The sequence below is a fragment of the Homalodisca vitripennis genome, chromosome 7 (genome assembly GCF_021130785.1).
Source record: "Homalodisca vitripennis isolate AUS2020 chromosome 7, UT_GWSS_2.1, whole genome shotgun sequence".
Taxonomy (NCBI): Eukaryota; Metazoa; Arthropoda; class Insecta; order Hemiptera; family Cicadellidae; genus Homalodisca; species Homalodisca vitripennis.
Window position 1 is genome coordinate 47,163,811 of NC_060213.1, and position 26,498 is coordinate 47,190,308.

A 26,498-nucleotide genomic window follows, 5' to 3' on the forward strand; every position below is an offset into this window, starting at 1 on the left:
AGACAATTATTTTGAAAGTTACTTTGAATTCCTTACAAGTAGGATTGTAATTGCGACCGTTTCTCTCGCAGTCTCAGTTTGTACGCACTAATTTTGTATAATGAGAAATAATTTAGAGTCAATTGTCAGAACTAACACATTTTTCGAAGAGAAGAAAAGTGCTACCAATACAAACTATGAAACCTAATAAAAACAGCGGGGCGGGACTCTGCTCGGTAGTAGATGACTCAGGCGGTATCATCCCCACCACAGCCGAGTCGAAAGTTCAATCTCGATAATGCCAGTTTATGGGTCCGGTACCAGATCTGCTGGTCTTGAGAAACGTAGGAAGGGAAAATTAAATTATTCTATCAGGAAATTAAATAGAATTAAGCATTGTGTACTTTGAACATTAACAGATAGTGACTGTTTTGCACGGAAAATTCGGCATTCAGTCATTGCTGGCTTATAAGAAGGTTATTTCCTCTAAAGTTGTTTTTTTATAAGCAATACATTGAACCATTTCTTATCCGCGGTATTACATTATTTTAACTGTATATAAAAAATGTGTAAGTTTATTATACTTTCTGTTTTTGTTGGTTTTATTTTTAAAACAGCTGATCTTCAAGAAGTCGTCAGTTCCGATTCCAGTTCATCTTTGAGTTCAAACACTGAAAATATTGGTGGAGAACATTGCAGGATATCAAAACAAGGTACTGATTTAAAGAGACTGTCGCAATAACAATTTTAGTTAGTATTTAAATATAGCTTTATATTTTTAGTTTTAGATAGCCTAGATAAAACTGAACAGGATCTTATCCAAAATCAAAACTAAATGACCCAGCCCTTGCTATGATGGAGTGAAAGATAAATCTTAGTTTTACTCCACCACTAAATGCTTACTAAGTTGAAATCTTTGAAATGTTATACTGTCCTCTTTACTTTAAAATGAAAGTAATTGTAAAACATAATTAGTATAGGGCCATTTTGTAAATTTGTATTAATGTTATAATGGAAATAAACTCCTATAAGAGACATGTGGAAATGAGTACATTTAAAACTCTTACAATGACTTTTATGTAGAGAAAAATGTGTTCTTTAAATAGATAATATCCTTCAATAAAAAAGTTGTATTGTTATTAGCTGTATAGAGAAATTACGATTTAAATGATATTTGGCCTTTGTTTAAAAAATGGCGACCTGTCAGTTTCCAGCTTTCTGTTACGTGTCTTACTTTGTTGGAGAAATCTTGATAACTTTTAAACCTGTAGAATTACCTGATTGATGATCTAAAGAAACTCAAAGCCAAAGTAGATTCAGGAAAGAAGTGATACTGTGGCCGCTGAAAATCTATTTTGTGAAAGAGAGGGGTGTCCTAAAAGAGGGAGAAAATTAATGACAAAGTTGGGACATTCAATTTTATTATTCCAATTATTTAACTCAAGAAAATTCTCATTATAATATTTGTAAGGCTTTTTAAATTGCTTGTTTTGTATTCAACAGGAAGAATTTTAATTTTTCAACTCTGATTACAGCTAGTCCACAAGAGAAATCAGTGGTGTGCTATTTTCCAAACTGGACATGGGATCGAAGTGGCTTAGCAAAGTTTACTCCGGAAAATATAAACGCTTCACTCTGTACTCACATCATCTATGCTTTTGCTTCGCTGGACAATTCAACTTTGACCATTGTGCCTTCTAAACCCCAGGCGGATATACAAAACAGTAAGTAATAACTGAAAATAAAAACTAATTTTTTGTAAAATTTATCAGAATATAGTAAATAATTTCATGATTTTAGAAAAGACATAACTAACTATCCAAAGCAGAAATTCATATCAAGGAATTATCGGGGAAATCAAATACAAGAGTTCATTGTAGCTTTGATTATGTGTACTTGTCTTATTATATTATTTGCAGTAATAGGACTATATAATTATTTTTTTAATAAAACTTTTGCAGAACTCTATGAGTTAGTGACTGCACTCAAGGATTATGGGCTGAAGGTACTGATTGGTATTGGAGGATGGAACAACTCCGCAGGCAACAAATGGAGTAGACTTCTCAGTAACTCCACAGTCCGAACAGATTTTATCTCATCTGTCATCGCTTTCCTAGAGAAGTACAACTTTGATGGTCTAGACATGGATTATGAATATCCTGGTTGTCCTCAGGTATAATCACATTTACTTGCTCATAAACTTCTGCAGGACGCAAGAATTTGTTAACTGCATTGAAGGAGTGTTGATCTCTATTCTAAAGGTGGTTTATCTCAATTGGATTAAGGAATAAGTAGGCAGAAGAAAGATGGAGCAACAATCCATCAAATTGTCATCAGATCCTTGCAATGGACAGCTAATTTTCATATCTGTCATCACTTTCCTGGGTTATTACAATTTTGGTGATCTGGACATGAATTATTGGTATCCTAGTTGTTTTGAAGCGTAGAATCACATTTATTCTTATAAATGCTGTCAGGAATAAAAAAATATTAAGTACATGGTTCAATTAACTGATAGTCATGATAAAGTTAAGCAATAAACTGTAGATACAGTGTTGGTTTTATCCTGTAATATAAGATTAGTTACTTATCCATGATGAAAAGTATATTCTTTATCCACACAGTTAACTTTTATCAAACATTTAAAATGAAGTATTTCTTCTCTAATCTAGAGTGTCCTATTAGAAAAGATCTTTCACAATTTTGTTAGCCTACCCTAGTTGACTACCCTAACTAATTTCCTTTGAGTATCGTATTCATAATTTGTAAACCTACTTATATTACATGTAGGTACCCAGTTATTACTCGACAAACTTCTTGGGAAAATATGAAATGAGACCAGTGATGATAAACAAATCATTTTTGAATATTTATAAATATAAAGATACATTCTAATTTTTGAAGTTAGGTCTACCAACTTAATTATATATCTCATATAAAGTATTACATTTTCCAAAACACTGAAAGTATTTAAATGCTTTTGGATATTGGGGCGCCATGCTCACTTGTTTTAGTAAAAACAAAATGTTTAACACCCTATTCAAGAATGGTTATGCATAAGTTTTTTTATTTTTTGAAGGATTATACCCATTCTTTGGTAGTGAACGACACATATTATAACTTTTTAGAACAATGAAATCAACTTAGTTGACCTTTAAAAACAATTATAATTTAACACTTTTCTTACAAAAATTTAAAACCATTTATTTTAAATTTACAGAATTATTTTTTAATCTTTGGTGCTTACAATACTTAGTCATTTCTTAATCTAAAGGTAAAATTTGAATCAATAATAAATTCCTTTTAATTTAATTGGTACTTCATCAAAATAACATAGTGGATCAGTATTTAACATTTTCTTATGTTCAAAATTTTAATTTTGGCTCGTATTTTAAAGTTTGATAACTATGAATTAAATCTGAAACATTTAGCTTTGTTAAGATAATAAGTTTTTTGTTTGTAAATTTTTTCCTGAATATCTATTTTTTGTATGGTGTGTTGGCTATGTTGTAAAAATCAGTGACCTGCAAATCCCAACTCCCTCTGTCTACCACGTCAGAACCACTGGGGAGCTTGAGGTTACTTCAGCCAGACAGGTGACTTTACTATACTGTAGTTGCTTCTTCATTTTTATCAATAAGCTTCCTCCCTTTTCTTGCGGATATTGGAGATAGCTTAGGTCTCAGTGGACTCTGTTATGCAGACAACCAACATCTCTGGTGAACTGATACTTGATGTCCCAGCAGGGACATCTTTAGAAGAATCTTCTCTCCTTGCACAAGTAAATGTGTGTTCAGCACAGCCCTTTTCTCCTGGACAGTACCGACAGGTGTCACTTTTCCTAATCTTGTGCTCATACCGATTAAAACATCCTAAACACTTGTGTCTGGTAGAAGTTGACCTCTCCAATTTTTTAATCACACCTGGGTGTCCGGAAAATCGGTCTGATCCAGACACAATTGCTTGCCACTTCCTACACCTACTGGCAGGCTTCAATAAAAACGTTGTGGAGCTCTGTCCTGTTCCTTTTTCATTGAAACTATCCGTTCTTTCCTGCTTGATCGTGTATATTGGATTGCAAGCTAGCACCAAAATGATCTCCAAAAGCATTGTTTTGTTAGTTGATGTGATTCAAAGTGCTGTAGCCTGCTGTATCCTGAGCAGTGCACTGTTACCTTTGACTAAACACATTGCACCAACTCACATCAGAGCCCCATAAATTAGCATGGATTGCGTGACCAAGCCCATTATTTGCTTGGGGTCTTGCACATTCTTCATGGACCTACTATTTACAGCCATCCTCATGGATGCCTTTCTCAAAGACTCGTTCAGAAATTGAAATTCTCCGCCTGTCCAATAATATACCTATATTCTTGACCCTGTCTTTTGACGTGATAATCGTGCCTTTGGAATAGGCAAGATCCTTCCCCATCCAGGCTATGTTTCTTGTGGAGAATGAGAGTGTCCTAGCTCTCAATTGATGTGTCCAACCAACTCTACATCTGTTTTAGCCATAAACATCACGACCAGTCGTGATCGGCAAATCAATGAATACCCTACCACCAATGTTCGCTTGTGGGAAGTCCAAGGCAAAAACATGGTTGTGTAGGACATGTCATGTGTTGGTCTCAAGGCTACTAACTCCATGACTTTCCACTGGTGACATCTATCTTCAGGCCATCTAAAAGTTTTTGATTTATATCTTTGGAGTATCATCCATCTTAACACCATAACTGTGGCTCTATATTAAGTGAGACCAACTATTCATAACCTAGGTCTGCCGTAGTAAAATCTTTAAATATGGTTTTACTCATTTCTTCCTTGAAAATTCAATAAAATTGTAATTCTGTCTTGAATTGACTGCCTCATATGACTGCTTACCTCATAACTCCCAGCATTGAATTTTCATTTGTCTCCATTTCAAATCCCAATATCTGAACAGACAAATACCATTGAAGAAGTAGTTAATTCCTACTCTTCAACAAATACTCATTCCGTGCATTGTTCCACTAAACATTCATTCCATTATGAGTCATTTAAACAAATTAAACAACTTTTTTGTTTTTGTTTCTAAATGAGAAAGATGTTACCTGCAGTAATTTAGACAGAAGGTCGTAGTGTTTTAAACTTGAAACCAGCTCAATTGTTATAATCCTCTCAATTCTTGTAAAAAAGTCATAAATTCATTTCTGTTTTTAAAACCTAACCAAGGAATTCTCTTTGAATTCCTTATTAGAATTTTTTCCACTTCACTTTTGTCTTGAATTTTGTTTAATCAATAATTCAATATATTTATCACTTAATTTTGTCTCATAAAATGTATTTAATTACTGGTACAAATAAAAGTTTTCAGGTTCTTTTAATCAATTTAAAACAGAATAGTTTGCATCTTTACAGTAGAAAACAAAGAGTAAACGTTTATAAAGAGGAAACTTTTACATTCTGTTGTTGTATAAAAGGCAAAGTTTTTAATTCTTGTTGATCAGAAAAAAATTAATCAAATTAAGCTAATATATCTTGAGAAATAATTGGAAATTTTAAATTTCAGTACAAGTAATATGGACAAAAAATAGATGTACAGAAGTCATCATACAGTAAAAGATGAATTTTAATTCAGAATTCTACTGATCGATTTAATTCTAATTTTTCAGGGCAAAAGAACAGAAGGTCTCCCTACTGACAAAGACAACTTCAATAGTCTGTTAGCTGAACTGAAAACTACCTTCGATGGAAAATATTTGCTCACAGCTGCAACTTCTTGTAGCAAAATAACCATTGATAGATGTATGAAAATATTTTTATTTTACTCATAATTGTAGGTATTGATCAAGAAAAAAAAAATCTCCATAAGAGTAGGATTATGTTTTTAAAATTATTAATGGACTACCTGATAGTATGACACTTGCTCCAGTGTTTTTCTCACAGGTCACCTTTTTTAAACAGGTTACAACATGACAGAACTGTGTCGGCTAGTGGATTGGGTGAACGTTATGTCATACCATTACCACAGCTACAGAAATGGTGAGACAGGCGCAAAAGCACCTCTTTATGGCACCAAGTCCTCCTGGGGAGTGGTGAGTATTTGTTAGAACAATGGTGGTGCATTTCATGTCTTACCATTATCACAGTTACAGAAATTGTGAGACTGGAACCAAAGCACCTCTGTATGGCAACACTTGGTCCTGGGGAGTGGTGAGTATTTGTTGGAACATTGGTTGTGAATGTTATGTCGTACCAATACCACAGCTACAGAAATGGTGAGACTGGGACAAAAGCACCTCTTTATGGCAACAGTTAGTACTGGGGAGTGGTATTTGTTGGAACATTGGTGGTGCATGTCATGTCTTACCATTATCACAGTTACAGAAATTGTGAGACTGGAGGCCAAGCACCTCTTTATGGCAATAATTAGTCCTGGGGAGGGATGAGTATGTTGAATATGAGTATATGTTGAAACATTGGTAGTGCATTTCATGTTGTACCAACACTAGAGCTATAGATATGGACAGGGGCCGAGCCATTGCTTTACTTTGTTTCTTACGTAATTATGCGATCATATTCAAAGGTAGTTCGTGTACAAAATTAAATTATAAACTATTCTAATTATAGTTATATTATATTTGTATCGTAGTTACACCTTGTGGGAATCATTTTAAATTTTATGATAGTTTTTAATTGATATCTTTTAAATACTACTCTAATTATTGTAATGTGATCAATTTGTGACTCCATATTGATTACAATACATAAATAAAGTTTAAGGATCCGTTTGACAAAACTTAATTATTGCATCGAATAAATTTTTATATCAAGTGTACAAAATGACAACAATGAGCGAGTAACCTCATCTGTTAAATACAACTATCAGGTGGTTATAAAAAAATAATATGATATTTTTCTGAAACTTGATTTAAAAACAGATCTTAATAAGATTAAACATTTTCCAAAGTTTGAACTTACCTTTAATTTAAAGTAATAATTTTTTCCTAAAAGACACAAACAGACAGACAGACGGTAAACTAAGCAAGATAGAACTATACTTTATATGTTTTTTAAATTTATTTTGATCTGAAAAATATAATGGTGAAGTTTGATAGAGCAATTTATGGATACCCCTATAGCTAATTAATGTTCTTACCGGCTCAACTTGATTGAATTCATGTCATTCCTACTGGCACAAGTAGTGCAGAAGTTTTAGATAATACAACCAGATATTGCACAATCATTTATTTGTGTTTTAAGAATAAGGTTTTAACCATTAATCATGCCATGTCTCAGATTGACACAGTCAAGTATTATATTGACGAGCTGCAATGCCCTTCACACAAGATCGTGTTGGGGATTCCGTTCTATGGTCACACGTACACCATGGTTGACACTTCGCCGGCACAGTTTGGTGTGCCAGTTTCTGGTCCTGGCACGGTCGGCACCTACACCAAAAGCACTGGCATTCAAACCTACTACGAGGTGAATCTTTCCTTGTTTATCGCTATTAGTTTAAACAAGGTTATTTTATTCTCTACATTCAAAACCAATAGTGATAAAATATAAAAGTAAGTATCTGTATAACTGAGTCTTAATTTGTTATATATTAGTACAAAATGTTGAGAATCTGCAACTATATATAAAAGTCAATCTTTGTATGCGCAAACCGCTGTAAAACAGCTTTAAATAGCTTTTTTAAAGAAATCAAATCAAGATAAATAATCTATTTGTATTTGATTTACTATTTATAAAATGAGATTCAGTACAATACCATATGTCAACATTTAGTAACAGAATAATAAATATTCAAAGAGCCAATCTCATAGGCCCTTTTCTGAAATACAGGTGGGCTGACTTCAACGACTATTTAGTAAAGCACCAACTTTGTGATGAAATAGAGGTCACAGATTTAACTACAAAAATTGCACTTAGAAGTATAATTTAAAACACGCTTTAGTATAGTAGTTACAACTTTACTCACTTGCGTTGTATTCTTGCAGATTTGTCTACTGATAAAATATGGCTATAGCTCAGGCCATAGTCAAGTGAATGGCAGTTATGCTTGGAATGGTACTCAATTCATCAGTTACGATGGTCCGATCGACATCATCAGGAAAGTAAGTATTTAAGACAATATTTATTGTTAATGAATATATATTAATGAATATATATATTAGAGGTTAATAACCTCTCTTAATTGTCCTTCAGAGTCCAACATTAGGTCCAATTAATGATGTCTTTGGTTTTTTTTATAGTTTTACACAATTCTTAATCATCTATCTCCCAATACAGCACAAACATTCCGTTTGTGTATGAAACATTCACCATTTTTAATATTTTAAACTAATATGCTGTAAAAAGCTGAACTTTTTGTAAAACTTGCTGAAAATTTGTAGTGCTTTACATCATTAAAAATTTCACAGTTTATCTCTAAATTCTTGTTCAAAAGTTTAAATTACAATTTTTGTTCAAATATAACTGGAAACGTGAATTATCTATAAAAGGTTTCATATTTTGTAGTTGAGGGTACAATTCTAATTTATATCTCATTAATTTAGTCTCTAGTAAACATTGCATTTCTTTAAATCTGTGCAGCTCTTTAAACCTATTAGACACAGATTACCTGAAAATATATTTTAGTAAAGAAGTTAAGGAATTTAAAAAGGTGTACTAAATTTAACAAAAAGGCTCCACAAAGGATGGTGAAAATTAACATTAACCAACTACATCTCTGTATGAAAGATTAAATTTAGATTTTATACACAGTATGAATAACTAGCACAACTGCAATATTACAGAGCTCACTTTTAGTGTGGAAATAACAAACATAGTTTCTATTCAACTAAATGTAGTGAATTCTAATACTCAAGATCCAGCAAAAAATGCAATGTTTGTCTGTCTTTAGACTGATTGTATTATCTATACAATTTTCCATTTCAATTTTGTAAATAAAAAACTTGGTTTGTTATTCAGCCAAATGGAACCCAAGGATGCAGTGCTCCACAGTAAAAACGGAGCCCTGATATTACAAATTTGTACAAAACACTATATATTTTATTTTTATAATAATTTAAAATCTAATGTTAACTTTATCCCTTATCAATATACTTCTTTTCTTTTAACACAATGTTTCAGTCTCGTTTAATAATGGACTATGAACTGAAAGGCGCAATGTTGTGGAATTTGGCCTACGATGACTTCAACAACACCTGTGGCGGCGGGAGGTATCCTCTGTTGACTACGTTGAACCAGCAGTTGAGATTTTGCAACTCGTCAGGAGTTGCTTGTTAGTAATTATCAGCTAATTATCCATAGATGCAAACATTCTTGACGGATTACATCTTCTTGAGATGGCCACATCTACTTGGTGACTAGAACAGAACCAACCCTAACCTTGTCCAGATTCTACTCACAACGGAGAACATGGCCAAGTAGAAACTTTTATAGGTTAGGTTGCTAATAGAATCAATAAACTATGTAAACTGTTTTGGTAATTTAATTTCTGAGTTTGCGATTTTGTACCTATGTTTTTTTAACCAAATTAGCCAATAAAACATAGTATCAAATGACATACAAAATGTAATGAAAGTCTACAGATTAATCACACCACAACATTGTACTATACAACATTTGATCTACGGTACAACTGTTGTTAAGGCTATGAAACAGGCTTATAAACTGTTTTGTACATTTCTAATCAAACTCAATTTTAAGTCAAAAAACATATTATGGTGACAATAAACAGAAGAATATTCTAAATCACTAGACTTAAAGTAACATCAAATACAGGAATTTTAAGACTCCTACACAAATTTAATATGTACAAATGCTAAAAATATTGTACACAAATTTCAACTCAATATAACTACGGATATATTGGTTCTCATTACACTGTCTGTACATAAAAAGTGTTTACAAGAAACCAAAACCGGTTTCTTGTAAACACTTTTCACACTCAACATTTGTTTTGATTATCTTAAAGTTTGTAAATGTGCTTTGATCACAACCATTAGGCATGAAGCCTTCCTGGTGGCATTTACAAATTATCAGGCTCAAACTGTTTGACTTTATTTTTACTCATATTTATGATATTCGAATAATTAAATGTAAGAATCCAAATCACAACAACTCTGATCTGATTCATAGCTTCTACCAAGCCACTATTTACAAATTAAATTCTTTTCCTTGATCGAATAAATTTTTTAACGTTTTGACACACAAGCTTTTGTGCAGATAATTCTGTATAGTGCAGTTGTAAGAAGTGTAATGTACACAACCACAGTGATATACACTATATTACATTAAAGACATGAGCATTGACCATTTTTAATTCACATCAACTACCTTATGGCTATTTCAAAGCAAAGTTGAGTAAACTGTTACAACAGACTAACAATGGTCCTGTTAAGTTCATTTAACTTAAATTCAGTGCTGCAATTTACTGATAAAAATATTCACAACTGTAATGTTAGTAAAAAAAAGTAAGCATGTTATGTATTCCACAATACCCAAAAGGATTTGTGAGAGCTGGAGCAAACAAATCCAATTGGTTTTTGCAGAAGCCTCAAACTTGATGGGAAAATACAATTAACCCTCCATCAGGTGCTTAAAATTAGAAACACCATCAGGCGCTCACGGAGGTTTCCTCCAGGTTAGCGAATAATGGATATCATAGTCGTTTAAACTGTTTTTTATTTGTTTAAATATTCATACTGATTTAATTACAATGTAATATATTCATTTTTAGAAATTAAATAAAAATAACTCTCTTATGTAATGAATTTTCCAAATAAGAAATTCAAAATTTAAAAAAATGTTATTGTATAATAACAACATGATTTATTTTAAGGAATAATGCAATTAATTGTAAAAATGTTTAACCTACTGTAATAATATAAGAAAATTAACTCAGTTTTTAACTTCTTACAAAAACAACTTACTTCAATTCTTGAGATATTATACAATTGTAATGTCAATTATTACTCTAAAATCATAATTTATTCTTTACTAAAAATTTGTTTAAACACTACACAAAGTTTCAAAACATTTTCCTTCTGGTTCTTATAACGACAATTTTCACTCCATAAACAGTACTGAAATGTTCCCTAGCACACGGGTACTGTACTGACAAGTCTCTCGTCTTCATTCTCCATTTCACAAAATTCAAATAAAATATATTGTAAAACTTAAAAAGAAACCATCACAGGTCACACATTTAGGCGCACACGGATTATTACTCCATAAAAACTAAACACTATAAGGCGCTCACGGAGATTTCGTCCAAGCACTACAAACACAACATCGGGCGCTCACGGAGGAATCGTCCAGTCTCGCACGGAAGTAGACCTCATACTGACAGATTTTGACAAAGATAAGCGGGAGGCTATTGTTTCGCTTCTCCGAAAGATGCTCGTGAAGTACACTGCGGGAAACGACTGCCAACATCAGAAAAGTAGTACTATTTTTAATGATAAAAAATACACGGAGGAAAACTCCGTTTAGCGCCCGATGTACGGTTAAGGGAGGCACAAAGGTCCTTTTAGGACTAAGTGCAGGATCTTAGACTCTTCCCTCAAATAAAAAAAGATATTCCACAACTCCTCTGAACTTCTTTTCACAAGCGTATACAAATCTAAATTTTCCGAAGCCCTGCCTTAATACTAGAATATTGGCAGTGTCGTAATTTGTCTTTTTTTGGGGTAGGGGATGAAGAAATCTCATTGAAGCACACCACACCAAGAGGAGGACATGGAATAAATCTAAATTAAAAAAATAGGACTAATTCAAAGTAAAACATGTAACTGTTGTTCAAATAAAATGGATTGCTGTTATAAGTATATTTTTAAAAAGGTTTAGGACTTTGTGGGGAGGGTGTCTAATCCCTCATACTAACTGCTCTTAGTTACACCACTAAACCTTGCTATTTCAAATTATATAGTACCTTATAGTGTTATTATTACCTATAAATGTGGTGTGATGTGTCAAAAGGTAAAGTGAATGTTTATAACAAGATTGATTGAGGTGGCTGTAACATTCTCTGATATTGTTCATGATAGTAACTCTAGTAACATTGAACTTTTTGCGACTTAAGACATCTCAGCTGCTGGTTCAATGTGGTTAGTAAAGGGAAATTTCCACATCCACACACGTTGTTGAAGTCATCCAGGTCCAAAGCCCAGACCATTGCTCCTTTCAGATTCTTGGAAATGATGAAAGAAGACTGAAACAAAACGAAACAAAAGTTAAAAAAATCATAGATTTTTTTACCATTTCAAAATTTGATGATAGAGGAGTTAATTAATTGTTTTGCATTTGAAAGATATATTCTTCCAGCACAATTGATCTACTTTAGAATTATATAGCCTAAGCAAATCTGACATTTTGTTGCATTTAATAATTTATTGATGTTGACAAAAATACAATTTTTAGTGCTAATGTCCAGTGTTATGGGACTAAGGTTTAATTAAAAATATCAACATCTCATTTTACATTAGTATAGAAAGTGGCTTTCACATGGCAAAAAAGTTTAGAAAGATTTTGAACTGAGAGTACTGACAATGGAACAGACCATCAGATGAATCATCTTTAACCTCTATGGGTGACTTGTTATTTCATTTTTGTTTACCATTAAGACAATAAGCGGTTGTCTTGGAATATTTTAATGATATTAATATTCTATTTTTAACCCCTTCACAGTTTTGATTCTGTTATCTGCAGTAATGTTGTGCCAGAAGCATTTCTATGACAATCGCATGTTGTGCAAGTAGTTCTGATGTTTTCTACTAGATGTCAGCACTTCTTTGGTCCTTTGTCATGAGTGTTTGCACCTTGGTGAGTTCAATGTAGTCGCACAAAGCAGACAGATACCGTGTGTTATTGCATGTCACTTTTATATTGTCCTGGAGTTTAATTCTAGTGTTTATAATAGTACAATTGAAATATCCTATGCACAAATAGACAATCTGCTTCTTTGTGTTATGATGACATAGACATAGATAGTGAAAATGACTTAGTGGACTAAAATATATATAAAATAACAAAAATTTGAAAAAAAAACACTAAAACTAAATAAAAAGAATATATTTAAACTCTATACAGCTGATTCTGAAAAAAAAAACAGCAAAACATTCATGATATTTTATAACAATTGGCTGAGGTTAGCGAAGGCTATCACTCGAGGGTTTCGAAAAATTGTATTTCTGCCTGTCCGTCCACATGATATCTTGAATATGAACTGCCCTAATGACTTGAAAATGTGCATTCAGCTTCATTTCTATATGAGGAACACTGACTTCGATAATGAAAGTCACTCCATGAGATTTGGCTGAGCATTAGTGAATGTTTTAACATTGGTCTTATGTGTAATCATGATAGCAACGAGAAAACAGCAGAATAAATAAATTTGTAAACAAACTAAATACACTCACAAGAGATTTTAACATGTGACATATTAACACCTGTAGCCTAACTATCCCAACACATACACCGCTATTTTATGGTGACTTGTGTGTGTTATTATTTAATTATTATTAATGAACAAAATTGTAAACGTATTATGTGGCAAGATATCTCAAGAAAGATTGCATCCGTAGACTTAAATGTCCATGAAACTTCATTTCTACATATACAAGAATGAGTTCTATGATGGTGCATGTCCAACCTTGGAATTTGGTTGAGCATCAATAAAGTCTATCACTCAGTAGCCTGTCACAATTTCGGTTGTTTGCCAGAAAATGTACACAGTTCTTTTCCATATGATTGTCTGTCATTTTATCTGTCAATATTGCAATGAGCTTTAGACTTGAAATTTTGAACACCTTTGAACCTCTGTGAAGTCTGTTACGTGACACGTTGTGTGGCATACTTCTATCTTGTATTAATTTCAAATTCGAATTTAACAAAGGCTATAAACTATCTGTACCTCAACGTTTATATACATTATTTATACAAACCATATACCACAGAGTTTCAGACAGAGTAAACCACATACTTTCATTTTACAAACCACAATATATTTTCTTACTAAAATGATCTTGTGGGAAAACCCACATAAATGCTGTTTTAAATATAATTAAACAGGTGTATAGCATAGTTTTTTTAATATTAATGGAAAATAATAACGATAACTTTATACATACACAGTTTTTTGGGCTTTGTAATATTCCACTACAAAATTTATCAAAGAACTACATACATATAATAATATATATTTCATGTGTAAGTATAATTTTTAAAGTAAACAATTTTAAATTTTCCTAATTAGTAATGGAAAAGATTGTATATTTTATGTTGTTAAATAATCATGATTAATTGGTTATTGTTTTAATAATGTAATATTAATTTGAGTTAGTATCACCCTCAATATGAGTTATTTTAGCTTAAAGTTTTTCGAAAAGCAATGTTTTTTTTTTAAATATATAAATTGGTTGCATTTATTTAAATAATTTTAATTGGGATACTTATGGTGTTGACCTCGTATTAACCCGTGTTGAAACCCTACTTCATGAAGTAACTTTTGTATTTTAGTAACAGTAGCTTTGTATTTTTATCAACAATTTAATGGGTTTTTAGTAAGTTTAATTTAAATACTTTTGTTTAGTTTCCAAATGAAAATAATAATTCAACCGTTCACAAAAAGAAATGTATTGATAAAAATGTATAGAATCATGCAAAATTCTTAGATCAATCTTATGACACCATTATGTGGTTAAATTAGATACCCTTTAATGTTGAACAAAATCAATATATCAAAACTGATCAAATGGTAGAAGTTATCAGCCATCCTTTGATGGTTTAAAAGAATTTGATCCGTCAGTTCATAAAGTGAAATTTAAATGCGGGTGTAATTTAATTTTTTCATTTTGGTTTACCGTGTGATAAAATAATATCAACAAGTACAAGGAACAATTTAAATGAGGTAATAGAACATAAAAATAACAATATAATAGAGTGCCATGATAAATTCATAAGTATTGAACTCTTAGTTCTTACTTTCTTGGCTAAGTCTGATGGACCATCGTAGCTGATGAATTGGGCATCCTTCCATGCGTAACTGCCATTGACTTCATCAATTCCTGAACTGTAACCACTTTTCATCAGCAAGCAAATCTGCAAATTAGAGAAAAAGAATGTAAAATACCAAAATGTAGTCAAATCTTATGGGTTAATAAGTAGTAGTTAAACGTGATTATATCCTCACATATATGGCTAATTGAGCTAGCTGACTGCACTGGTCCAATGGAAAATGTCCATAAAATGTTGAAGACAAAATATGAGATACCTGATGAGACAATGAGAACACCTCTTCATCTAGATTACACTGGATGGCTTCTGTGTAAACCAGACAGACCTCTTTTTTAGTCTAGTTGTCTCTTATATCAAAATTACACAAAGAGTTAGTGTTAAATATCTTCGTCCTCAACTTATTTTAGATCTCTTAAGACAGACATGGATTTCAGATTCCAGATTTCAAGTCTGTGACAAATTTCTGTTGTACAAAATAAAAATACAAAATGACAAATGCTGATTAAAAAAATGAACAAAACTTAATAAATTTAAACACTTTGTGTTGATTGAATGTTTTATATTTCAATCCCAGATTTATATTTATATTTAACACTATGATCAATTGTGTTATTCATTCTTGTTCATCAATAAGTCATCTATTCAAAGGCATGTGACATTTATAAATTGAGTTTTGCACTATTTTTTATATTATTATAGTGAAAAGAACACTTGTGGCTATTTTATTGGCTGAGTGTTAGCAAAGCCTGTCACTCAAGGGACTAGAAAATTTCATTTCCGTCTGTCTGCACGATATCTTGAGAACAAAACAAAATTACGAATTAAGTTAAAATGCTGTATGGAGTTTGAGTTCTTTATAAGCAACATTGAGTTCTGTTTTGGTTCCATGTAATTCCATGGGATTTGGCTGAGCGTTAAGGAACATTTTTACATTGGTATCATGGGTAACCATGATGGCAACGAAAAAAATTGCACACTAAATTGTGTAACTATAGACAGCTGTAAACTTAGCTTGAAATTTTACATGCAACCTCAGTGATGCATGTTATGGGACAAGTGGGCTAGCATACTCCTACTCTGTAATTGATTCATGGACTACGTACAGGTTATAAAACTCACCTCATGATAAGCCAGTAAGCCACTTTCCCTGGTGTAAGTGCCAGGCGTGCCTGGTCCAGAGACTGGTACACCAAACTGTGGTCGGCCAGGGTTGGTCATGGTATATGTCCGCCCATGGAAAGGTATCCCCAACACGATTTTGTTAGATGGACACTTCAATTCATTAAGGTAGTACATTATACTGTCCACCTAATAACAAGGAACATATACAATCTAACCACATCCTTAACACATTCTTAGAAAATATATAATAGCTTTTGGTAAACCTAGAAGAAATTAATTATGGTTTTACATACTGCTTGTTATATTTGATACAGGAAATAATTTTTCAGCATTAGTTAATAGAGGAATTGACATCATATTCAAGGGTACGCCGAGGTACTCTGAACACAGAGGGTGGCAGTGTATCCTGTTCACTATGCAAAAAAATGGAACACAATGGCTTGTTTTATGAAGAGCTATATTTTTTTCATAAATCAGTTTTATTATTTTAAGCGGCTAGATGGTCTCTGGCATACTCTGATCTTGGGTTACAATCTAAAATGATATGCCCCTGTACCCACAGTAACATGTTAACAGTATACATGTTAAAACTAATTAAGCACTAATATCATGTAATCTCTTAACCCCTTAACTGCCACACCCACGTTAACACGAGCGATTCCACTTTTGTGTGCAACTACCATGCCTGTGTTAACACGTTAAAACAGCTGCTTCGCTACAATACATCTGACAGCTGTACAATAATACACATTGGCCTCAAGTAGTATTTATTTGAACTACTACAAATCCATAGTAGTGCTATTTAATTGCTACTACACTCTGACAGTAAACTAAGGAATTATTTACATACGTTCCTGGACATTAAAAACAGAACGTTATTGTTTTCTAGTTTTTGAAGTTGCTATTGCAAGTTTTTGTTACTTTATATTTTGATTGTAGTTCAGTCGGTATGGCTGGAATGAGTTTTAATAACGTTAAGGACGTTTTATCAATTTTAGATTTGTCTGAATGTGTTGTGAGTTAAACATTTAGCAGTTTAACTTTACTGAGAAGGAGGGAGATCAGAATGTGGACTTAATTTATTAACGAGGACCTGTTGTGATGATTCAAGAAATTCTTATGGCAATTTAGTAAATAAAGATATTGCTAAAATTGATCGTGGTGGGTGAGAAACATGCTACATTACACTGTCTGCGGAACTGCTCTGAGCACGGCCAATAAACTCAGTAGTAGCCTGTAACAACACTGTTGAAAAACTCGGCACTTAAAGGGTTAAATTATAATAACTAGCTTTTCAGACCTGATTCTGAAATATTTCATTTCAGTAATGGATAGCCTATAAGTGACCATTATTTAAAAGATGATAGGAATTTAGACTTTGTCATCATTATATATATAATAAAAATAAAACACTAGGTTTTGAAGATTGGGGTTTTCCTCTTCAGGTATAAAACATCCTTAAGATATAACGTTCAATATACACAAAAAATTAAAATCTAAGATGTGTGGCGATGAATTCACCAATGTCTAAACTATCATGTAAGTCCAGACTGGTGAGAATGAACTCATGTATCATACACTAGTAATGAATAAAATCAAACACAGAATCAAGAACACTACATAACATTTGAACATGTACAAGGGAAAGTAGAAGACTGTATCAGACTGATTTTAAGATCCCAAACTATATGTTCTCTCGGTTCAATTGCTGCCGACTACAACTGAAATCAATGAAGCATTTTGTATGGGTAAATGTTGTAACTACCTCAGTTTTGTAGTTATTCAAAGGCATATTACTGATTGCACATTACTCTTCAACAAAATCACTGGCTGATGGCAGAACCAAAATCACCTGCCACTACTTCTATAGGTAGAGAAAACATCACCAGCATAAAGTTGATGTCACAGTTTAGAATATATACCATGTCAAAATAAATAACAAGAAAATTATAAGTACTAATTAAAGGTTTGTTGTATACATTACACAACACAATTACAAAACAGTATCTCGCCTCTTTGTTCTTCCATTGGCAACATGTCTGAGTCCCTTTAGAAGTCCTTTCGGTTCTAACCCGTTAGTGTGCGAAAGACAGATGGAATCCCTTGAAACATGTAACCAACCCCGATGCCATTGACAGCAATGCCCCTACTCATGGACATCGGTCGACCCCCCTGGAAGGCTTGAGAATCCGAGCTAGATGTTCTGCCCCCTGTATCTGGTATGAAGCAAGAAAAACGTTGATGAGTTGGCATAATTCCCTATCACCTTCTTATTGTTATTATTGACCCCTCCTTTGCATCTGCATCTACATATTTTACTCTGTAACTCATTTTATTGTTAACTTGGTAACATTATAAATCCTTCAGAGCCCGGATGTAATTTTTTAATTCTAATAATTAATTTCTCTTTCTGACAGTTTCATAGCCTCCGAGCCAGATCTGTTTGTTTTTATTTTTAGTCTCTAAATGATACAGTTGTTGAATATCTTAAGAATGACAACTACAACAGATATTTGTCTAGAAATGGAGAGTCAGGTGCCCCTTTTGGATCAATCTGTTTCCAGATTTATATAAATAAATGTAAATAAACTTAATCTAAACAATGACATGAGTACAGCAACAACAATATCCTCAAATATACCTTGAACAATATGCTAATGAGCATTTGTTTGATATTCCACAAATTGAGCAAATTTTTAAGTTCTTCACTGTAGATGGAACATAGCAAACCAATACTGGAAGAATGCTAGTATTTGAACAATGAATATCTCCTATTCAGTTATCAAATCCAGTCAGAATCTCCTTAGGCACTCTTGGTTTAATTTTAGTCATGAACTGAATCTTTCCTTTTCCATTGATATTGAGTCCCAACAACTACATATCACCATTAAGGATGTGTTTTATCCTTTAAGTTGTTGCTACTTAGACTGGTTTTGTTACCTGAAGGTTTCTCTAATTCCTAATCTGAATTCAACTGGCATTTTAACGGGATCGACTTGAATTTCAGCATTTCCATCAATTCCACCAAAATTGCTGTGGGACTTCTAGAGTAAAAGCTCGATTTCTAGCAATATCTCTCTGTGAACTGAATTGGGGACTTGACAATTTAGAAAAAAAAACAGCAGGGAGAACAAGACAGACTGTTTAAGCTCACTAACCAAGATGTTTAGGCTAGTATTTTCTTTGGTGGCTCATTCCACGGATTGCAAACTACTTATCAAAGTATTAAAAGATTCTTGTAATATCTTTCATTACGATCTCCGGAGCAACCAAAAGACGCTCAGATAAAGGACTGAGTTCATTGGGTCAATATTTGGAAGAGAGTGACTTACTGGATGCATTTGTTGAAGGATATTAGTAGTAGCTTCAGAATTGACAGAAAGATAGACTGAAATATCTTCATTTATAGATTTTAATACTCATGTCTAAACATTAATTTTGTAGCACCTGTTATTTGTAGGATCAAGATCTTTTATTGATCTTGCCTTTACACTCAGCACACATGACCATGCATGTTAGGCTAAAAGGTTGAACTACACTAAAATAAAATAACAAACAACAGAATTAACAAATAATCTTTTTAGTCAATACATACACATGTGAGAATTGTCAGTTATAAGCTAACATTAAATTACTAAAGTTGTCTGTGGCCAGATCCAAGACAAAAGTATCACTTCTTAGACCACTTAACCAAAGAACAGAAATAACATAATCACCCAAATGAGTGGCTACTAGCATAAACACAGCTATAAACCAGACTGAACCATGAGGGAGTAAAGAATGCAGTCTGGGACAGAGAAAGCCAAAAGAACCCATCATTAAAAAAAGTAACTAAAATCTCTGAACTGGAACCACCAGAAGTTAAACAACTGGGTGTTAAGATCAAGAAGGATTCTTATCTTGATTCAAATGATTCAGTTCTATTCTAGTAACAAAGTCAAAGAGAAGCATGTCCTGATTAACACCATATGCTTAAGCTTGTACATAAAAACTAAGTACCAGTAGCAATAATTTCAATCATCTTTGTGGTACAACAGAAGTTTGACATTTCAAACTAACTTATATTCATGAAAACTAAGTCTCTACAAGTGACATTTGCTTACTAAGCCGATGCATGATAATCAAGTGTCAACGATTGGCATCGCCCATTTAACGTTGCACTCATACATATAAACAATTGCTTAGCAGTTGCTTAAGACTGCACAATAAAACCCAGTATCTAAAATTAACAATGGCCATTTAAACCTTTGTACAAGAAAGGTGCCCTACAATTGACATCTATTATGCATTCATTAAAATCACAATTAAAATAAAAAATAAAGTCTTCTTTTACTAATTAACTAAACAGAGTACACAATTAAATCATGGACTCAAAACTGCTCTCAATGATTATAGACACATTTCATAATTTATTCTTTAACCATTACTCACCACTCCTGTAGAAGAGCCATATGGTGCGTTGGCTCCTGTCACACCGTCAGCGTAACTGTGGTAATCATAGGTCATCACATTTACCCAGTCGACTAACTGACATAGTTCTGTCATGTGATAACCTGTGGATACAAAAAACACCTGTAGAAAGATCATTGGACCAAGTGACAAGCCCTAAGGTTGTCTATTATTTATAACTTCTAAATTTAGTCAATGGTCAATATAAAACCTATATTAGGAAATAAATTAAAATATTAAGTAAGGCTATGAGAACGATATACAATCATCCTATCTAAATAAAGATATAATTACAAAAATTCTTACATTCTTTGATGTTTGATTTTCCCGCAGCAGCAGCAACTGTAAGCAAATATTTGTTTCCAAGGGCTCTTCTCAGGCTAGACATTAGCTTGTTGAAACTTTTTGAATCGGTAGTCCAACTTGCTAATCTGTTACCCTATTAATAATACAAAAATAAATGTCTTTTTGTCTAGGTTAATTTTAAGCTAAGCTATCTTTAACTCCATTAGAGAAGTTTGAATGGAAAAATGTGATTGTGTACCTGAGGACATCCAGGGTACTCGTAATCCATATCAAGACCATCAAAGTTGTACTTTTTGAGGAACTTGACAACTGAAGTAATAAAGTTTGAATGTGCATGCACATTGCGGATAAGTCTTCTCCACTTTTCGTCCTCAGAGCTAACCCAACCTCCGATAGATAACAGGATTTTCAGTCCTTTCTTTTTTAATGCTGTCACTGACGCATAGAATCCTGTAAATGTATATGATGATAAAGTAAGAAGAATGGTGGAATATCGAACCATGGTGTAAACTAGCATTGCTATAAATGTCAACAAAAATTAAGTGATACAAGTTACTCACCTTTTGTAAAGTCAGCGTTACTGTCAAATGGAACAATTGTTAGAGTTGCATCATCCAAGGTTGCAAAAGCGTACAAGATGTGAGTACAGAGAGATGGGTCGATATTCGCTGGTGAAAAGTTTGCATGGCCAGTTCGATAACCAGCCCAGTTTGTAAAGTAACACATTACTGCTTTTTCCTCATTACCCGCTGGAATCAAGAACAACTAATAACGTTTACTTTCCTGGGTATACTATCCTCATAAGATAGCCTAGTATTGTGTAAAAAGAATGATAAATATATAGGGCCCACTGCTTTCATCCTCATCTGATCAGATTTATGTCATTGTAGCTCGTGACGAGTTTGAATGTGTGAATTGCTCAAGAACTTTCACAACTAAGATAGACCTCAGTATTCGTCATTGAATAAAATATCCAGAAGAAGGTAATAATAAAGATGTTTATGTTAAAAAGGACCAAAGTGAATATGGACTGTAGAGGATGTGCGTTTTCTCTGAGCTATCAGGAATGTCAAACTTACATGTTGGTGAAGTGCTCCCATCAAGACCTGGAACCAGCTGCAAACATTTTCTCTCCCTTATTTAATTTTCAAAACCCTGTCTTGGTGCAATTAATTGTAATAATTTGTGTCTTAGTAGTGATTCCTCACATAATTGTTTAACTGGTGTGGATGTGGCAGAATGCATTATTCTCTGAGTAATCCCTCAAATAAGATAATGATGGAAGTATGCAAGAGTCCAAAAGTTCACAGATATAAGAACAGAGCTGAGAGATTTAGTGCAGCAGAGAACAAAATTTTTCTTGTTACAGTGATGGTGGAGAATCGAAGTACATTTGTTTGTTTGTCCACTTGCTTTGCTCCACGTTGGTTAGTAAAATTATTTTTACTGCTAGAAGTCAAAAGCTTTCAAAAGCAGAACACCAATTCATTGATATTCAAGGGTAGGACCTTGGCTCAGTGCCCTCTGTAAGTAAAAAGATTCACCTAGTTTTGTTTTGATAATGACTATGCTGAGAATATCACAGTCCTGTGTTGTCAGAGGTAAGGGCAGGTTAGGGCAGTCGGCTATTGGCAGATTTTATGTAAAATTATTTATGCATTTCAGGGGTGCCCAGCCCCCCCAAGGGCAATGGCGCATGCCCCCCCAATCCAAGTGTAATGCCCCCCCAAAGTACCCCAATACCCAACCCTTTAGTTTTTAACATTAGTCAGTGTATGACAATAAAATTCACATCTTACATTCTAATCTTCCAAAGGACATCATTTACCTTTGGTCTTGTGAGGAATTCTTTCTGTTTTCATTATTGTAAAAAAATATATACCACTGTTTATTATCTTTTTTAGAATAGAAATAAAGTATCTTTTTGAATTTTGATATAATTTTTGACATTAGCAGTGCACCCGTTCTTTGTACGGGAGGACTAAAAAGTAGTAAACAATTATTATAGTTTTTAATATTTATATGTTTATCAAAGTACTAGATTACATCAGGAATAGCTACATGACAAATATTTTAATAGGATATTAAAAGGTCAGTAAGGGAGGTTTTGCCTTTTAAATGTTAAGGTTACTTATAAAAAGTTGAATAATAATATCATTGATAATTCTTTATTGCAAAAGAATATTGCATAGCAACTTTGGTAAACATTCATACAATTTTGGAACGTTTATAAAAAGTTAGATTCCAGCCAAAAAACCAAAAAAGGATTGAAAAAGAATTGAAGAACTGAAGGTTAAGGTTATCAAAGGTTAAGGCAATGAAATAATAGCACTTCAATCTTCAATGTATATGTCATTTTAAACACTTTTATTTATAAGTAATTATACTGTAGTTCCAATAGCAATTATAGTCACTAGTCTAGTATGTTGCTGTCATGAAAACAATGAGATACAATTTACAGCTGATCATACAATAGGTACAATCCAAATAGTACAACATAGGGTAAACCATACAGTCATTGGCACTAGTACAGTCATTGGCACTTTGTAATTATTTTGTTCATTACAAGATTTAGGTTGGCAGCATTGAATGCCAACATAGTTCATTAGATACTCTTAACAGTTCTCCCCAATTGGTATTGTGATGTTTGCAGATAGACTGCACGTGGTGTCTGGAAAAATTATTTTTAGTATAGGTAAGCTTTTTCTGTTGATCTTCTTGTGAATTCCTTTAGAGTTGCTTCTCTGTACTATGTTAATTTTCCTTTGATAAGATAAATCTTTGCAACTAAGACAATGATAGCTGTAATGTAGAAGGAGTTGAAACCATTTTTGATAGGTTTTAAGTTAAATAACCTCAAAATCAAACCTGCAAAGGGGGTGCCAATGACTGTATGTTTAAAAATTATGAAATATAGTCATCGGAGGGAGTGCCAATGACTATGTATTTAAGAGATTGTTTATTTTAAGCCAAAAAATAACATCTTTCGAAGTATAAAAACAATGGGCTTTTTATGAATATTGTTATTGTTTAACAACTCAATTTGAAACAGTCATTGGCACACATATATATATTTCTCGTTGGCATGCCAATCACTGTAACCTAGCAGTGATTGGCACTATGTCAATGTATAGATATTGGCATGCCAATAAATAACTTTTTTCTTTTCAGATCACCAACGGAGTTCAAATTATGCCTAAATTCTCTTACAAAGCCGATTCTCTTGAGGCAGCTTTACAAGATGTTTAGAAATGGAATGACCAAAAAGGCGGCAGCAAAAAAAGCATGGTGTTCCTCGGTCAACTATTCAGTTTCGGCTTAGTGACAAGTTTTCAAAAAACACACTTGGTCCTCCACCTGTACTGACGAAGGAAGAAGAGGATACACTTGAAAAAAATGGATCAATGACTGCTGTCGGAAAGGTTTCCCACGACGGAAAGAAGATTTGCAACTGAGCGTTCAAGAATTCTTAATACAAAATGAAAGACCTAATCCTTTTAAAAAACAATCTTCCAGGCCTCGGTTGGTATCAAGCATTTTTAAAAAGGCACCCTAACCTATCCTTAAGGACTCCCGAAGGAGTAACTTCTGCAAGCTCATGCGTCAGCGAAAACGATATTAAAAATTGGTTTAAAACTATAGAAGACATTTTGAAAGAAGAAAATGCGGTGGACGTTTTGAAGACCCGACTCGTGTTTTTAATGGCGATGAGACAAATTTCCTACTGTGTCCAAAGGGTTCTAAAGTTTTAGCTCCACAGGATCAAAAAATGTTTATGAAATTGACAAGGGAAATTCAAAAGCCGCCATTACTGTGATGTTTTCTTTTTGCTTGTGGGCGAATTGTTCCACCGATGTTAATCTATCCGTACCATAGATTACCATCAAACAATTGTAAATTCTGTACCAGACTCTTGGGGTATTGGTCATTCGAACACTGGATGGATGAAATCGAAGTCTTTTATGAGTACATCGGTAAATGTTTTTAATGCACACCTTGAAAAAAAAAAATATCACACGGCCAGTTATCCTTTTTGTAGATGGGCATAAGAGCCATCTTTCCTATCAGCTAAGCCAACTGTGTTCTGAGTTGCAAATAATACTGATAGCCCTATACCCAAACGCTACCAGAATAATGCAGCCAGCAGATGTTGCTGCATTTAGACCAATCAAGTCAGGCTGGAAAAAAAGGCAGTGTTTAATTGGCGTAGTAGTAACCACCCGACAGACGCTTTAACTAAGGAGAATGTTGCACCAATCCTGAAACATGTAGTGGACGAGGTCAAGCCTCAAACACTTACTAAACGGATTTAGAGCCTGTGGCTTGTTTCCTTGGAACTGCAACTCAATTGGACTATACAAAGTGTCTTGGTAAAACCCAAATGAAAAATTGTACCATTAAGCGGTAAAGATGTAGTTACCTTGGATCAATTCGAAGGGATTGTAGGAGACGAAATGATAGAAAAATTCCGCAATATAGAGAAAGTTGTGTCGGAAAATAATGAACCTCCACTGTTTTTCACACTATATCGAGTGTGGGGAGGAGTTTTCCAGAAATAAAGCAACCTCAAAAAATTTGGTTCGCCACATGCTGTCATGGAACTAAATCCACACTCTCCAAAAACTGTCACTGATGTATGTGTGCCAGATAGGCCTATTGTCAAAGATGCCACACAACTGATGTTACAAAAACAACAAAAACTATGATCCTGAAATTAATTTACCTGCACCAGATGTCAGTGCCAATGCATTAAAAAATGACACCACATATCTTCAACAATCAAAATGTGAATGACAATGTACAACAGTGTTAAATGTAAAACTTGACCATAATATACAACACCCGAGAAAAAGTTAAGTGAAGGTTCACGTGTTGCGCTACATGCTTCACAAGGCATTGCCCAAGCATCTGGAAAGCAGTGGTCCAGCTTTGGCTGATGTTCTCGTGTTGGCCCGAAACTCCAACCAGAAAAGGCAAAAGAAAAACAGAAAGAGTACCTTACGTTGTTTCTTCGAAGGAAATGGAAAATAATTTATGAAGAAAAGGAAGAAAAAAAGGCAAAAAGATAGAAAGAGCCAAGGCCAGAAAGGAAAAGACTACGAGAAGAAAAAGAAGTTAAGTAAAGCCCAGAAAGGAAAACTCTACTAAACAACATAGTAAGATTTCTGTTAAGAAGAAAAATTATGAAGATCAATTATGTGGGAAAGTCAAAGTTGAAAAGTCAATTGATGTTGATAACGGACCGTCTGTATCACATAAGCCTAAGTCTGTGGGGGAAAAAGTTGTTTCCTGTAACAAAAAATGGATTGTGCTACAGTTGTGGGACTAACTTCAAAGACGAAGAAGTCTCCCAACCTGTTGAATGTGACATGTGTGATAGACTGTATCATATAAAATGTATACAAAACAGAGAGGACCTTGATCAACATGATCCTGTTGTTTGTATGCAACATCTGTTTTGGACTTTGGAAATGAAATTGCCAACGAATTAAACATTTAATGGTTTTATTAAGATTTTGTAGAAGGGCAAACTATTATTGTCTAGTTTATTTGAATTTTTAACGTCACATATAGGCTATAGAAGTAATATTATTTTTTAAACTTTCTACTTATGCAATCATAATTATTGTATT

General features: G+C 33.4%; 2 protein-coding genes across 2 annotated transcripts in view; one reads left to right on the forward strand and one right to left on the reverse strand.

Moving 5' to 3' along the window:
• The first annotated feature begins 304 nt into the window (after positions 1-304).
• LOC124365817 (probable chitinase 10) lies at positions 305-10,555 on the forward strand. The gene is made up of 8 exons (XM_046821855.1): positions 305-692; positions 1,515-1,703; positions 1,941-2,152; positions 5,631-5,763; positions 5,923-6,053; positions 7,258-7,446; positions 7,965-8,081; positions 9,100-10,555. Exons 1-8 carry the CDS (start codon positions 545-547, stop codon positions 9,253-9,255), a joined length of 1,275 nt encoding a protein of 424 aa, XP_046677811.1. The 5' UTR covers positions 305-544; the 3' UTR covers positions 9,256-10,555.
• A 1,421-nt stretch (positions 10,556-11,976) lies between these two features.
• LOC124366701 (probable chitinase 10) overlaps positions 11,977-26,498 on the reverse strand; it is a 32,930-nt gene continuing 18,408 nt past the window's right edge. Inside the window, exons 12-18 of the mRNA XM_046823300.1 lie at positions 21,426-21,614; positions 21,104-21,315; positions 20,866-20,998; positions 20,542-20,663; positions 16,108-16,296; positions 14,956-15,072; positions 11,977-12,184 (exon numbers count right to left, since the gene is read on the reverse strand). Coding sequence (XP_046679256.1) covers positions 12,026-12,184; positions 14,956-15,072; positions 16,108-16,296; positions 20,542-20,663; positions 20,866-20,998; positions 21,104-21,315; positions 21,426-21,614 — 1,121 coding nt within the window. The 3' untranslated portion in view covers positions 11,977-12,025. The remainder of the gene's footprint in view (positions 12,185-14,955; positions 15,073-16,107; positions 16,297-20,541; positions 20,664-20,865; positions 20,999-21,103; positions 21,316-21,425; positions 21,615-26,498) is intronic.

What these genes read in the sequence shown, in the direction of transcription:
- LOC124365817 (XM_046821855.1), top strand. Translation starts at nt 545, where the DNA reads ATGTGTAAGTTTATTATACTTTCTGTTTTTGTTGGTTTTATTTTTAAA. An exon ending in CCAGGCGGATATACAAAACA is followed by an intron (nt 1,704 to 1,940) that starts GTAAGTAATAAC and finishes AAACTTTTGCAG; the next exon opens with AACTCTATGAGTTAGTGACT. An exon ending in AATATCCTGGTTGTCCTCAG is followed by an intron (nt 2,153 to 5,630) that starts GTATAATCACAT and finishes CTAATTTTTCAG; the next exon opens with GGCAAAAGAACAGAAGGTCT.